This window comes from Cryphonectria parasitica, assembly GCF_011745365.1.
Source record: "Cryphonectria parasitica EP155 unplaced genomic scaffold M406scaffold_5, whole genome shotgun sequence".
Classification (NCBI taxonomy): domain Eukaryota; kingdom Fungi; phylum Ascomycota; class Sordariomycetes; order Diaporthales; family Cryphonectriaceae; genus Cryphonectria; species Cryphonectria parasitica.
The window spans coordinates 3,117,122-3,131,432 of NW_024468913.1; the positions used below are offsets into that span (position 1 = coordinate 3,117,122).

Genomic DNA, 14,311 nt, shown 5'->3' on the forward strand with positions numbered 1-14,311 from the left:
CCGCTAGAATTGGAACTATCACGCACCTTAACTCAACCACGCTGAACAGCGATTGCCACTATGGTATGCCTTCAGGTCATTTACTATTAGTTGCCCCTGAGCCCATACATTAACTTGAATAAGCATTGCAATATATCTTCTTAGAAGTGTGGATATATACCAAAAAAACAAATCATGAAGACACAAGGTATCAGTAACAGCTGCATCTAGTTCAAGTACAAATATTACTATCCTGGAAAGCGTGTATAAGACGCCATGGTGGCGTGAGTAAGGCAACACTGTTCTCTCACAGTTGGCAATGATTCTGGCGGGATCCTTTTCCCCTATGACCCTGTCTGGCCAGTCTCGATGGCCCCCGTATGTGATCTCGCGTACGGCGAACGGGGCTTTTCACACACATTTGCGGAGATGGACACGATGGCCTGATGCAAGGGCGACAGAGCTGCTGCGCGCAATAGGATTGCCAATCTCCACTTCTGCACACGTAGTAGGAAATAGCCTGGCAGCTGGTTTATACCGTAGTAGGACCAGCTGCTGACCACATGGGAATGACTGCGGTTGCTGACAGGAAGTCGCCTTGGTTGATGACATGAATCCGCCGGGTGAGTACTTCCAATCAGTCCATAGGCAAAGGAACGGCATATACTATATACTCCAGTACTTGTATCCTATTTTTAAGCCTGCAGTCGCGGGCTTATCTTATCGACCAAGGGAGCTCGCTGCCTCCTGTTTCTAGGGAGGACCCCACTAAATGGTCAGGCCTGGACCCCAGCCGGAGATCCCTAGGATCCAAGGGAGCTCCACCGCGCCGCGTGCACCGTCAGCGTCCCTTGGGCCCAGCTCCAATTCAACTGGCAAGGTGTCGTCTTCTTACCTGCAGCGGACCTCGACCTTGAACATCTAAAAAAAAGTCAGGCAGTAGCTGACGGCCGTCTCAGCTTCTTTTCTTCTTCTTCTTCCTTAACTCGACAAGTCTAGTCCTGTCCACGCTCCTTTTTAACCACCCATCCCATTCCCAATCTCATCTTCGACTGCGCTCAGGCGATTTTGCTACAACAGTCTTCCTCCTCATCCGGACGTGACGAGCGCGTTGCGCCAAGCTCGTTTCACCCTCGACAGCGTTTGTCCACCTTCCGCATCCATCCAGCTAGCCTCCTCGCACCCAAATCCAACAAGAGACGGTACACTGCCAAGACGTGCTGAAGCTAATCTATGGTTTGATCCATTCTTCAGTTCGTCCTTCCACGGCCCAACATGACCTCAAGCCCGGCCCCAAAGGACGGCTTGCGGCAGCGAAACGTCGCCGGCTCTAAGAAGACCGCCAGTGCCTCTACTTTCGAGGATGAGCTCGACAAGCTCGGGAAGGCTAGGGCTCCTGCTGCGGGCAACGACCTCGAGTACAAGCTCGGGCTCGCCCTGATCACCTCGCTGGCTTTTGTCACTCGATTCTGGGGGATAAGCCACCCTGACGAGGTTGTCTTTGATGAAGTTCACTTTGGCAAGGTATGGGCATCATTCTCGCGCCGCAGTCGCAGGTCAAATACCATCTTACTGACACGGGACCTCGCCAGTTTGCATCGTATTACCTCGAACGAACCTATTTCTTCGACGTTCACCCTCCCTTCGGCAAGCTCCTTTTTGGCCTTGTCGGCTGGCTGGTTGGCTACGATGGACACTTCCACTTCGAGAACATCGGCGACTCGTACGTCGCCAACAAGGTGCCCTATGTCGCCTTTCGCTCTCTGCCTGCCCTGCTTGGTGCCCTCACCGTCTCTGTCACATACTTGATCATGTGGGAGTCTGGCTATAGCCTGCCTGCCTGTATCGTCGCCGCTGGTCTCGTTCTGCTTGACAATGCCCACATTGGCCAGACCCGGCTGATCCTCCTGGACGCCACACTTGTCCTTGCTATGGCGTGCAGCTTGCTAGCTTACATCAAGTTCTACAAGCAGAGGCACGAGCCCTTCTCTAGAAAGTGGTGGAAGTGGCTCATCCTGACCGGTTTCGCCCTGTCTTGTGACATCTCTACCAAATACGTCGGTCTGTTCGCCTTCGTTACCATTGGCTCTGCTGTCGCAATCGACCTCTGGGAGCTTTTGAACATCAAGCGGCCTGGCGGAGCGCTAAGCCTGTTCGATTTCGGGAAGCACTTTGCGGCACGGGCCTTTGGTCTCATCTTTATGCCGTTCATGTTCTACCTTTTCTGGTTCCAGGTGCACTTTGCCGTCCTGACCCGGTCTGGACCAGGAGACGAATTCATGAGCCCTGAGTTCCAGGAGACTTTGAGCGACAACATCATGCTGGCCAATGCCGTCACGATTGACTTCTACGACTCGATCAGCATCAGGCATAAGGAGACCAAGACATACCTGCACAGCCACGAGGACCGTTACCCCCTCCGCTACGACGATGGTCGCGTGTCCAGCCAAGGCCAGCAGGTAACTGGATACCCTTACAATGACACCAACAACTACTGGCAGATCATCCCGGCGGACGATGATCAGAAGCTAGGTCGTCATATCAAGCACCAGGACCTCGTCCGGCTCCGTCACGTCGTCACGGATACTATACTCTTGTCTCACGATGTCGCGTCGCCGTACTACCCAACCAACCAGGAATTCACAACCGTCCCGTTGGAGGAAGCTTACGGTCCTAGGTACCAGGACACCTTGTTCGAGGTCCGTATCGAGAGCGGCAAGAAAGGACAGGAGTTCAAGAGCATTTCCAGCCACTTCAAGCTTATTCACAACCCTAGCAAGGTCGCCATGTGGACCCACACGACGCCTCTGCCAGACTGGGCCTATAAGCAGCAGGAGATCAATGGAAACAAGCAGATCGCGCCGAGCTCGAACGTGTGGTATGTTGAGGACATTCCCTCGCTGGCTTTGGACCATAAGCGACGTGAGAAGCCAGAGCGGAAGGTCAGGAGCCTGCCGTTCATGAGCAAATATCTGGAGCTCCAGCGATCCATGTTCTGGCACAACAACCAGTTGACTAGCAGTCATCCGTATGCCTCTCAGCCGTTCCAGTGGCCGTTCCTGCTTCGTGGTGTCAGCTTCTGGACGCAGAATGATACTCGCCAGCAGATCTACTTCCTGGGTAACCCTGTTGGCTGGTGGATTGCCAGCAGTTTGCTGGCGGTCTACGCGGGTATTGTTGCCGCCGACCAGTTCTCGCTGCGCCGTGGTGTCGATGCCCTAGATCATAGTAAGTATTTCCTAACATCGGTTTTTGTTCACCGCTAACCATCTTGAAGGAACCCGCTCTCGATTGTACAACTCGACAGGCTTCTTCTTCCTGGCATGGGCTACCCACTACTTCCCATTCTATGTGATGGGCCGCCAGCTCTTCCTGCACCACTATCTCCCGGCTCATCTGGCCTCGACACTTGTGACGGGAGCTCTGCTTGAGTTCGTCTTCAACGCCGACACGCAACAGAGCGAGGGTTCTTCTTATAACAAGAATGGAAAGAAGCAAGTTGGCGGACCCAAGAGGCATATTTCAGCTCGGGAGAGGTTCGCTGGCCAAAGCATGATCCCGGCTTGGATTGCTTGTGCCGTGATCCTCTCGCTGGCCGCCGCTGGTTGGTGGTTCTTCCTCCCGCTCACGTACGGTTATCCCGGCCTGAGCGTCGAGCAAGTCAAGGCACGCAAGTGGCTCGGCTACGATCTCCACTTCGCCAAGTAAAGATGCAGGCGCTTCATTTAAATCTCAATGTGTTAGCATTCCTGGGCGGGCACTCGACATGTTGAGGATACGTGTGTGTGTATGTACATTAGGTAAAACGGTGGCGTACTCAACTCATTTACTGGCTAAGGAAGGATTACAGCAGCACCTTGAAACTGTGCTATTGGAGCTGAGCAGGGCCGTGGATTTGTTGATACAGGGAAACGTATTGCCTGACCGGGGTGGCTCTAGGCACAGCAGGACACAGAGGGTCAGTTTTTGTTGCAGAATAGTTGTCGAGAATAACTGGCTGGAATACACCAGATTTTGGCGCTCATGAGCATAAGGATATGGCGAGTTCTTTGCAACAGTATTTTCTTACGCCTGATCACCAGGTGACCAAGTCACCTTTTCACATTCACATGTAAATTCAATGGCTTTACCACACCTGGGCGTTCAACTTTCACGCTTCTTCGGGAGGGAAACCACAAATGCAGTATGTTATTTCTCATATTCTGTTGATGTACACAAACATATATAAATTTTGACATACTAAACTTACCAATCTAGTCGAGGCCAGCTTAACGGGACGGCCTCGAGGTTCTCGGACCTTTCTCGCGATCGACTTCTCAAGGGAAATCACCCTTGAGAAGCGAAAGCACTAACTTATGCGATGTGAAAGAGACATAGGAAATTGCAACGAGTGACATGGTGAAAACAAACAAAAGAATTAAGAGAACCAGAGCACTTACGCATACTTACCCCCAGATTCTCACTGCGAAACGTCCACAAGATTAGCGACACCAGTAGCGACAACGACATTATCGACCTCAAAAATCTTCGACAAGAACCACACACCAAACTCGGAATCAGCATCATAACTCTCGTTATCCTGCTCCTCGTCATGCCGCCGCACACGGCCGCCGCGACCTTCCAGCCTGGACAGCGTCTCCTCGTCGGACCACAGGCCGCTGTTGCTGCTCTCCCCGCGCTGGTCCCCGCCGACGACAACACGGTGAGGGCGGCACAGCCCGAGGCGACAACCGTCGCACGGGCTGCGGGGGCCGGCATCCTGGCTGCGGCGGAAGCAGCCTGGGCACTTCTCCATGGCACGCTGGCATGCAGCGCAAGGTGGTGTCGTCGGCCAGGCGGCGCTGACGGGGGCACTGACGGGGGCACTGGCGGGGCCACTGGTGTGTTTGTCCGGCTGGACAGGCGCTTGGAAGCAGACGGCTGGGAGGACCATGGGGAAGGCATCGGCACTGGCCCTCGCTGGATCTGCAAGGGGGGTTTTGGGACGACCCTCCTCGGCTTGGGGCTCCTCGGCGGTCCAGCCGAGGGGGGAAGTGCTGCCTATGAGGATGGGGCGGCTGATGGACTTACCATGGTTCTTGACCTGCTGGGAGGAGGAGGAGGAGGAGGAGGAGGAGGAGGAGATCCTGTTAGTGTTTACCTTGGCCTTGTGCCTGAGGGTTACGCAGCGACAGAAGCAGGAGAGACCCATCTTTGACGACTTTGAGAGAGGAAAGGCTGGACGAGATGGACTGGCTCGAAGAACAAAGGGTGTTTGTTTCTATGAAGGTTGGGATTCTTCGGGCAGCCGTCTCGTCTAGTCTCGTCTCTGGGTCTACTTCCTGTGCCTGATGGAGATGGATTGGAATGAGGATGAGGAGGACAGAAGGCTTGGGAGAGTAAATATGGGAAGGGCCTTGCGGTGGATTTATGGTGTAGCTCTTGACAAAGCATTTGTTCTCTGTCGAAGAGCTTTCAAAGAAAGAAAGGGCTAACAACTTGGACAATCACATTGTCATTGGGTTGAATAGAGGCTATTCTGAGCCTGGGGGGTCCCCTGGGAGAAACGATTGGCATGTCAATGCCCTTGAGGAGGAAATCTGAGAGCTCTCTGGATGGAAATTGTGATTTCACACAGGCGGAACCTCCAGAGGACATGCATCGCCCTGGAGAAAATCTCAGTCTCCTCGCATTCGAACTCCCTTTGAGCTGGCTGTCTTGCATACATCGAGAGGAAGAGGAACGCACACACAGCCCGTTCAGTCTCAGACAGAGAGTTTTTCTGCGGTAAGCAGATACAGTTTTCCTGGTGGAAAATGTCAATAGAGAATCAGTCACCATATTGGTAGGGCCAGATGAAGCCGAATCATCACGCGGTTCATTTTGCTGTAGAGGCACTCCACGGAAGGCAACTACAGCTTTGTTCCCCTTTGAGGGCTTTGTATGAGGAAAACAACAACATTGACCTTGACTCATGTAGACTAATATAGGCTTTGGAGGACTCTTACAAAGGCATTGTTTGATCTCGTGGTTTTATTTCATATGAAGGCTCAATCTCGCCAGACGGCCCTTCACAACGATACCCCATGATATAAGTGCAGAATACATCACTCTTCAGCGCAAGAGAGAGCAGGGCCTGAGATAACTCATTGCAGGATACAGCTAACAAGCTCCCAGCCAACCAAACACACAAACACTAATAAAAAAAGGGCAGCAGCAGGAGCAGCAACAAACATGTGTCACCAAGAGATTCACCACCTGTGCGGGCACGTCAGCTCCCACAAGCTGCCGTGCGCGGCCAAGAAGTCGAGAAGAGGAGGAGGAGGTTGTGGTTTCGCCTGCCTCTTGGCTCTACAACCAAGATGTGATGACAACGCAAAGAAGACGACATCCACGGAGCCCTGCCCGCCCTGTCTCCGGGCGGACCGAGAGCAGTGGGCGATCCAGCGCGCGCAGCAGAGGATTCTCGCGCAGCAGCAGAGGAGTGGCCCGACAATGGGGTCCTGCCGGCCCATTGAGACGAGTCGCACTGGCGCACGTCTCAGCGGACCTGCGCGTGGACCTGAGCAGCCTCGAGGACCGTATGATGAGCCCCAGCGAGAGCTCCAGCCTCCTCAGCCTCCTCGCCTTCGAGGTCCGGCGGAGAGCAGGACGCTTGTACCTCGCCACTGGGTTGATACGTCTAGATCGTACCCGGGCGGTGACCGTGTTGTCTCGGGTGTGCCCTCAGGCTGGGCCTATCCTGGCAGGGTGAGTCCACCTCCGAACCCGTAAAGTAGCACAATTGTGCTGGTCAAAGGGTATGGTGTGGTGAAGCCTCCATAGCGCCTGGACAACAGATGAGATAAGTAGTTCTTTGTGTGTGTCTAAGGCAAGACTGATCAAGTGGATAATGTAACTGTATGAACTTTAGGGTCTCTTATTTGCGAACAGCTAAGTCTCGGGATGAATTTCAGATGGTAGGTCATTTCTGTGCTGTAGGACAGTTCTAGGACTAACCCGAGCACCCTGTTCCCACGTAGGAGAGAGAGAGAGAGAGAGAGAGAGAGAGAGAGAGAGAGACTGTGTGTGAGCTAGGTTTCATTCAATTCGAGTTCTTCCTACACTACCATGAACGTTCACAGTAATTGTTGTCAGTGACCTGATACAACGGAGAGAAGGCTTCAGATGCTGAGGCCCGGGCCGGCGACAGAGAAGCAAGCGCACCCTCGTCGCAGCGGCCAATAAACCAGTACCGCAGATAAAACCAAAACGAAATGTGGAGCTGTTTTTTCCTCATGGAAAAGAGAACATCTGAGTGCACGACCAAACGAATAAAGTGAACAAATGTATGATGCAATCTAGGATCGGTCTCTGTGGAGTCCATGTTCGCGGCCCGTCGCCTGAATGCTTAGTAAAACAAGCATACAAGAGAACGTACAGTAAGCATGGAGGGTGGTTTGGTAATCGACCGCTTACACAGCAGTACAGTATCTCTGCTGGGCCTCTTGTGGGGCGCGAGTACGAGAAACACTGCTGAGGGAGAAACAAGACTTTTGGGCAAAAAGGGTTGGTCGTCAAACACACGGCCGTTGCGTTGTCCGCGTGGGTTGCACTTGCCTCCTCCGCCCAAAGATGCAAAGCCGCACACCCTCTTGCTCCTTCTATCCTCCCACCACCACCCTCCCGAAGCGTCTCCCCCGTGCCACCCCTCCCTCGTTCCCCGCCCCCAAAACCCTTGACATTTGGTGGGAGCCACACTGCAAAAGATCCCCAGGTCCCCGTCTTTGTTAGGGTCACCGCTTGTGGACACCCCTGGGGCGCCGAGCCCAGCCCAACGCACACCTGAGACGTTGACGTTCCAGGTGAGTCGGCACATTCTGGTGAAGCTGAAAAGAAAAAGAAGTAGGAAGAGAGAGGGGGGCAAAAAGGGCAAGGAGGTGGGACACACGAAAAAAAAAAGCCAAAAAATCAAATCAACACCTGATGCGAATTGATGGTCTATGCATATGCATGCATGGCAATGCACAACAGGTTACTGATTCTTATGCCCCGTCTGCGAGGGTGACGACAACGAGCCCAGGTGATTGTCGGCGCCAAGACCACGAATCCGAGCACGCATTTGCTCTCGCGTCATCATTGTGCAACAACATCAACACACGGTTTAGGTTCTGCGCAGATCGCCCCAAGACAAGTGTACAAACTGTAGTAAGTACATAGTAAATTTCTTTTTGGTTACCGGCGGTTTGTGCAGATTTGCGGAGACGGGAAGAGCCGGGGAATAGAGGAAATGTCGCAGCCTGATCAGTCTACCACCCAAATCCAGGTCAGACGGATGAATAGAAAGAGAGGGAGAGGAAAGAGTCCTCCTTAAGCATTACGCGTTTGTTGGACGAGCTGTCGCGGCGGGTAGAGAGAAATGATGGGTGGGGGAGGGGAACTGGCACCAACGTGCAGGCAACCTAAAGTAAGGAAGGGCTCGTGAGGCAAAATGCACACACTCTCTCCTCTTCTTCTAGGCTATCATAATTCTCTCGATGCAGACTGGTCCGGGGGCCAAAAGCGGGCGGCGCAGGACCCATTCATCCATGATCCCGTTATTTAATTTCATTCTTTTTATTCTGGCAACCTGGAGTTGGGGGGCGTGGGCGGCTTTGCGTATAGACGTAGTTAGGCGCACTGGGCGCACAAGCGCACAAGAGCGGGATCGCGGGATTGAGAGTTTTAAGGTTGCGTAGGGCTGATTTTCCCTTCCCTCCTCCCTTGTCGTAAACAGACAAGCTTGTAGTAGTAGCAGTAGTAAGAGGGGCGGGTTTTTGCTCCTGCTGCTGCTGCTGCTGCTGCTGATTGATGGATGGATGCATGTTCTAGACCTACGCCTCCTGAACGTGGACGGAATTAGGAGGGCGACCGCGTTGTGTGTGCGTGTATCTCTGTGTGCGTGTGTGTGTGCGTGCGTGCGTGCGCGCGCGTGGCTATCCAAGCTTATTTCTTTTTACCTAATTTTTTAAGTACTGTACAGCGAGCTGTAGACTGGAGCCAAGTGGAAAAGAGAGCCAAATCAAGGCAGCCTTACCAGTGTACCACCACCACCACCACCACCACCAGTCCCCAGTGACCCAACGCGGATCGTCGGCACCAAACTATTGCAGACAAAGACGAACGCCAAGAGAAAGAAGGATTGTGAGGACTCGTACGCGATTGCGCAAATTGACTCTACCAAACGTGTCGTACCACGAGGCATTTTTTTTTTATCCCTCTTTATTTTGTTACCGGCTTTCCCCTTTTCTTGCTTTCCCTCGTGATTATCCTTTCCAACCGGTGAGTGTGTGCGCTGGCACACTTTTTAGTGTCCTGATAATGAAGCTTGGCAGTGACTCGACCCGTCGGCATGAGGCCAGAGCAGAACAAGCACAGTGTCGATATGAGGAAAAGATCGACTGAGGCAAGGGCAGATGATGACTCCCAAGGGGAGGAAGACCCGGGGACCCGAAGCCCATTCTGTAGGCCAGGTTGTCCTCCTCCTGCTGCTGCTACTGCATCGGTTCTACTGCAACCCCAAGGGCTGGTTTGACCAGCATGTCATAGTAAGCCTATTTGCTGGCCCTCATTGGACGGGTGGGAGGCCAATTGACCATTGCTCAGCCTCCACGAGAAAACGGTCGCTAGAATGGGCCTGGCTCAGCACTTGTGCTGCTGCGTTTGTGGGCGCAGGGGTCGAGCCACCCGCTGTTTTGTTGTTGTTGTTGGTGTGTATCGAGATTTTGTTGATGTTTGATGATGATGGCTCCCAGACGATGGGCGCACAGGGCGAGGTCGAAGCCGACGTCTTGTTCCCGAGAACGAGGTCGCGAATAAGTTGGGTCCTACCCAGCAATAGAGTATGGCCGTATCACGGTACACTCTATGACAGGTGGACAATGTAAATGGTACACTGGAGCGTGGCTACTGTAAGCCTAAGTCCCATGTAGCACTACATAGTAAAGGACTTGGGTATGTACTAGAGTAGTGGTAGTGTGTTCCCGGAACCGCGGGTTCAGCTGGCCCCACTTATGACCTATTCTGGAATCTGGATTGAACATTCAAATGAATTGAATCAAACAAGGTTGACTGGGGAGGTCGATCAAGGGTGGCAAGCTTAGCGCTAGGACTTGCGATTTGTGTGCCTCATAGGGAGGTCGAATCTGTGTCTGTCAATTACTTGTAAGCGCCCGTGAGATATTAGACGGATTGCTATGTATTGTGGTTTCTGGTCAGTGGCATCGCGATGGTTGATGTGTTTAATTGCCCATCTGGGTCACATCGTGTCTTTCTAGTTTCTGTATCATTGGAGACGACTAGGAGGGGCCGACGCTGTGACAACCTCAATCTCGCGGTTTTGCATCTGGCTCGCTCTCTGGATTGGGATTGACCAGGTACGAGGGAGCAAAATGATGAAGATTGTCCACATAGACCCGCCTCATCTCGTCGAATCACCTTGATGGTGTGTATCTGAATTCGGGAATGAGGGTTCTGTTCTCGTTTGATCCAAGCACCCGCCCTCTGACGCCATTGGACAAGAACCTCAGGAACCCACAGCAGAGCCTCCAAGTGGCTGAGGGCCTCTCAAGTGTGTTGTCTCTAGCATCATGCCAGGACAGGTTACGGAAACAGATCAGACCATTCTGTAATACTATTGTGCTGCGGTGCTCCTGTACTATGCTAGCATAGCGATCCAGCAGGTTTGGGATGGTCTGTCTGCTCATGAGAACACACGCAGAGAGAGAGAGGGTGGGGGCAGGGAGCAGGGTGGTCTTTTAGTGTGAATCCTTCGGTGGGACGTGCTGTGGATGCTGCGGAGGCGCAAGGAGGCTCACCCTTGGACAGGTGGAGCGACGGTCTGGCTGCTGCCTAGAATGCACGGGCCACATCCGTCACCTTCCTACCGCGTCCCCGTCGACATTGACATCGCCTTTCATTTCCTCCTCTTCCCTCCTCATCATCCACATTTCAACGGCCAACGTCCCTAACTTGCCCCGGGGAAAAAAAAACCACTCGCCCGCTCATCTTCCATTTAGTTTGACTCAACGTCCAGGACTGCTGCACCTCGACCGGTCCAAAGCCCTCGCAAGGTTTTGTTTGTCGAGAGTTGAAGAAATCCGGGTTGACCTCAATCCGATCTGATCTGGTTCGACTCGAGTCGACCCGAATCCACGCCGTGTTGGTCTCACTCGAGGAGCGCTCCTGGCCACCCGTCCTGCTTACTTATTACTCTTTCTCGTCGGTTTTCCTTGACATTCTAAACGAGCCCACCGCCAGGACCTTTTAGTGCACCCACAGTCATCATCTGTCCCCCAGCGTTCTGCGTTCCAGCATTTCGTCTGTGTTTTATCTTTCTTCTTCTGGCTTGCCCTCCTGATTTCTGACTCTTTCCTGTCCACCTCGACAAACATCCCCCCATCCGTTTCGGTGAACCTGGCAAAGAGGCCCGTGACATTTGGCCTCGGAGGATCACTAGAGTAAGAAAAAGCCAGATCTCGTTCAGTCCTGTCTGTGTGTCGATCGCCCAGACCAGTGCTATCCTTCCCCATGCGTTGTTTTCTCTTTCTTCTTGTTCTGGTTCTCCACTTCTCACCGAGACCGAGTCACTCGGCCGGTCTCTGTTGTCTTGTTGGCCTCACAGCCCAAGTGTCGTCACAGGAATCATGCCGAGCCTCATGCGCGCGCATTCTAGCCAGCTGCATCACACCCTCCACCCCATTCATCCACTGTGACTCACACACCTTCTCCCACCCCTTCCCACCCCCGCGTTAGATAGTCCAGGGTGCACTTTGCTCCATTTCTTTCTCTATCTCTTCTGTCATCTCCTCTCAGCCTTACATGCGAGACATTGACTGACGCGGATGACAGACCTACCTTTGCACCCACTTGGAACTAAGAAGTCCTGTACCAGCTCGCCCGTCATCAACCCCGGTTCACCATGTCCAACCCGCGTAGGACACCGGCTGCACCCCGGGATGGCTCTGGCCCGGCTCTGGGCCTTAAGACCAACTTGGTCCTCCGCAAGGGTGCTACTTTTCATTCTCCTACCAGCCCATCTTCTGAAGCAGAGTGTCCCGCCTTCAGACCACCTGCCCTACCCCGGCGCTCTCAGACCAGCTTGGATGATGTTATCGACGCTCACCGTCGCCGCATCCGCATGACCCTTGCGACCATCGATCAGGCCCTCTCCTCCACAACTGAGTCTCAGTCCCAGGACACGGCCTCTCCCAAGACACCCGTCGACAACAGCTTTCCCTTCCCCGAGGGCTTACAAAAGCATTCCGTCGCCATGCTCGACGAGCCCGGAAAAGAGCGGCGTGTCCTACGCCCACGCTCTACTGTACGCCGCCCACAACGATACCACGAATCAGATAGTGGTCTGGGAACTTCTATTGCCACCTCCAAGGATAAAGTCACCGTCGAGGCCTCTTCCAAGAAGTCCAAGACGTCCTCTGTCAAAGCATCTACTGTCACCCGCTCTGCCGCTGCCTCCACCGCCGCCCTGCCTGGCCTGAGCGCTCGCGCAACAAACAAGATCTGCGAGCACATCCTGAAACCGCTGCTCGCGAAGCCAAAGCTTAAGACCTTCCACCCTCTGGTCATTGACTGCCCCAGGAGGATCAAGGAGAAAGAAATCCTTTGTCTTCGGGATCTCGAGAAGACACTCCTGCTCATCGCCCCAGTAAGTGAACTTCAAAGGGACCTTGGTATTCGGGGATATACTTATCGAGCTTTGTGTTTGAAGGAGACCACCAAATCTCGCGGCCTGTACCTTGACTTCTGTCTCACCACCGTCCGCTGCATCCAAGCGACTGTTGAGTATCTCACCGACCGGGAACAAACCCGACCCCAAGACCTTCCTTACACCAGCGGCTACTTCATCGACCTCGTCGACCAGATCCAGCTCTATGCGAAGCAGCTTGCTGAGGCCAAGGACAAGAAGACTGGTGAAGGCGATATGGAGTTCGACGGGTATGTTGTGCCCCCTCAAGCGTATATCCAGCAGACAAGCCGCCATGCTAATTACAACCACACCAGACCTGACGCCATCAAGCTGCATGGCGGTATTCACATCAACGGCCGGCCCGCTGAACTAGTCCGTGTGAACAAGAACGGAAAAGCTGTCTCCCTGGCCACGGGCCTCGAGATCGATATGGATGAGACGCCCGATGGCGAGATCAAGATTAAGAGATCTGCGAGTGAGGAGTTGGCGGACGAGGATGAGATCATGCGCTCGATGGCGCGGCGCAAGAAGAACGCCAGCCCCGAGGAGCTGGCGCCCAAGAGGTGCAGGGAACCAGGCTGCAACAAGGAGTTCAAGAGGCCTTGCGACCTGACCAAGCACGAGAAGACACACTCTCGCCCATGGAAGTGCCCCATTGAGACTTGCAAGTACCATGACTATGGCTGGCCCACCGAGAAGGAGATGGACCGCCACTGCAACGACAAGCACAACACCGCCCCGCCCATGTACAAGTGCCTGTTCCCTCCTTGCCCCTACAAGTCCAAGAGAGAGTCGAACTGCAAGCAGCACATGGAGAAGGCCCATGGATGGGAGTACGTCCGCACCAAGACCAATGGTGGCAAGAAGCCTGGCAGCAAGGCTGGCAGCATCACACACCAGACGCCTTCGATGCGTGGCCTGCCGACGCCTATCAGCAACCCGCCGAGCATTGGCATGGCGACTCCTCCCCGGGAGAATCTTCACTACCACTCTACCAATATCGATTTCCCAGCTTATATCCCAGAGCCGACGCCCTTCGACTTCAACACCCTTCCCCAAGAGATTCACGTGGACCCCATGGGCTTCTCGCCCGAATACTCTCCTCCAGCCGATAACCCCACGCCTGTTACTGATTCTGGCCTGGACAATTCCTCTGTGATTTTCCAGGACGCTCCGCCAAGCGACTTCCAGTGGGACGACATCTACAGTGCCAACCAGGCCCAGATGCAGGGGCCCAACTTCCCCAGGGAGTTGGCCGAGCAATTTGTCGCCTTCTCAGAGGCAGAGCTGTGCAAGACGCAGATTGCCGCCCCACACATCTCACCGATCGGGCAGGGCAACGCGATGCTGTACACTCCACACTCTCTAGCAGAAGTAGATGACTGCTTTGACGAGGTCGCTGCCGTGGATGTGCGCGGGAGTGCCGACTTCCTCCTCTTCCCACCGACCGAGGGCAAGCCTGTCTTCCACCAGCAGCAGCCCCTGTTCGGCACCGAGATGCCTTCCGTTGCTGCGGGCTACTCTCAGCCCAACTCCCAAGAGATGTGGGGAGTTGATTGGTCAAACAACCCCAACGGCTTTCACTACAGCCAGCAGCATTAAGAGCGTGTGGATCGATCTACCTTTGGT

The 14,311-nt window shown here is 53.9% G+C and overlaps 4 protein-coding genes across 4 annotated transcripts; 3 read left to right on the top strand and 1 right to left on the bottom strand.

Annotated features, from left to right (window-relative positions):
* Positions 1 to 914: 914 nt before the first annotated feature.
* Positions 915 to 4,176, top strand: M406DRAFT_80945 (family 39 glycosyltransferase). The gene is made up of 3 exons (XM_040926010.1): positions 915 to 1,503; positions 1,572 to 3,207; positions 3,257 to 4,176. The coding sequence occupies exons 1-3, from the start codon at positions 1,255 to 1,257 to the stop codon at positions 3,685 to 3,687; spliced, it is 2,316 nt and encodes a 771-aa protein (XP_040775882.1). The 5' UTR covers positions 915 to 1,254; the 3' UTR covers positions 3,688 to 4,176.
* A 262-nt stretch (positions 4,177 to 4,438) lies between these two features.
* M406DRAFT_70566 (uncharacterized protein) lies at positions 4,439 to 5,170 on the bottom strand (the record flags this gene model as incomplete). The annotated part of the gene is made up of 2 exons (XM_040925358.1): positions 4,439 to 5,019; positions 5,050 to 5,170. 2 exons carry the CDS (start codon positions 5,168 to 5,170, stop codon positions 4,439 to 4,441), a joined length of 702 nt encoding a protein of 233 aa, XP_040775883.1.
* Positions 5,171 to 6,192: 1,022 nt separating this feature from the next.
* On the top strand, positions 6,193 to 7,185 carry M406DRAFT_331239 (uncharacterized protein; the record flags this gene model as incomplete). Its single annotated transcript, XM_040920607.1, has 3 exons — positions 6,193 to 6,708; positions 6,892 to 6,917; positions 7,119 to 7,185. The coding sequence occupies 3 exons, from the start codon at positions 6,193 to 6,195 to the stop codon at positions 7,183 to 7,185; spliced, it is 609 nt and encodes a 202-aa protein (XP_040775884.1).
* A 4,714-nt stretch (positions 7,186 to 11,899) lies between these two features.
* M406DRAFT_227134 (uncharacterized protein) lies at positions 11,900 to 13,978 on the top strand (the record flags this gene model as incomplete). The annotated part of the gene is made up of 2 exons (XM_040915761.1): positions 11,900 to 12,640; positions 12,704 to 13,978. Coding segments are annotated over 2 exons (2,016 nt in total), but the record flags the coding sequence as incomplete, so codon positions are not given.
* Between the last annotated feature and the right edge of the window lie 333 nt (positions 13,979 to 14,311).

What these genes read in the sequence shown, in the direction of transcription:
- M406DRAFT_80945 (XM_040926010.1), top strand. Translation starts at nt 1,255, where the DNA reads ATGACCTCAAGCCCGGCCCCAAAGGACGGCTTGCGGCAGCGAAACGTC. An exon ending in ATGAAGTTCACTTTGGCAAG is followed by an intron (nt 1,504 to 1,571) that starts GTATGGGCATCA and finishes GGACCTCGCCAG; the next exon opens with TTTGCATCGTATTACCTCGA. An exon ending in TGTCGATGCCCTAGATCATA is followed by an intron (nt 3,208 to 3,256) that starts GTAAGTATTTCC and finishes ACCATCTTGAAG; the next exon opens with GAACCCGCTCTCGATTGTAC.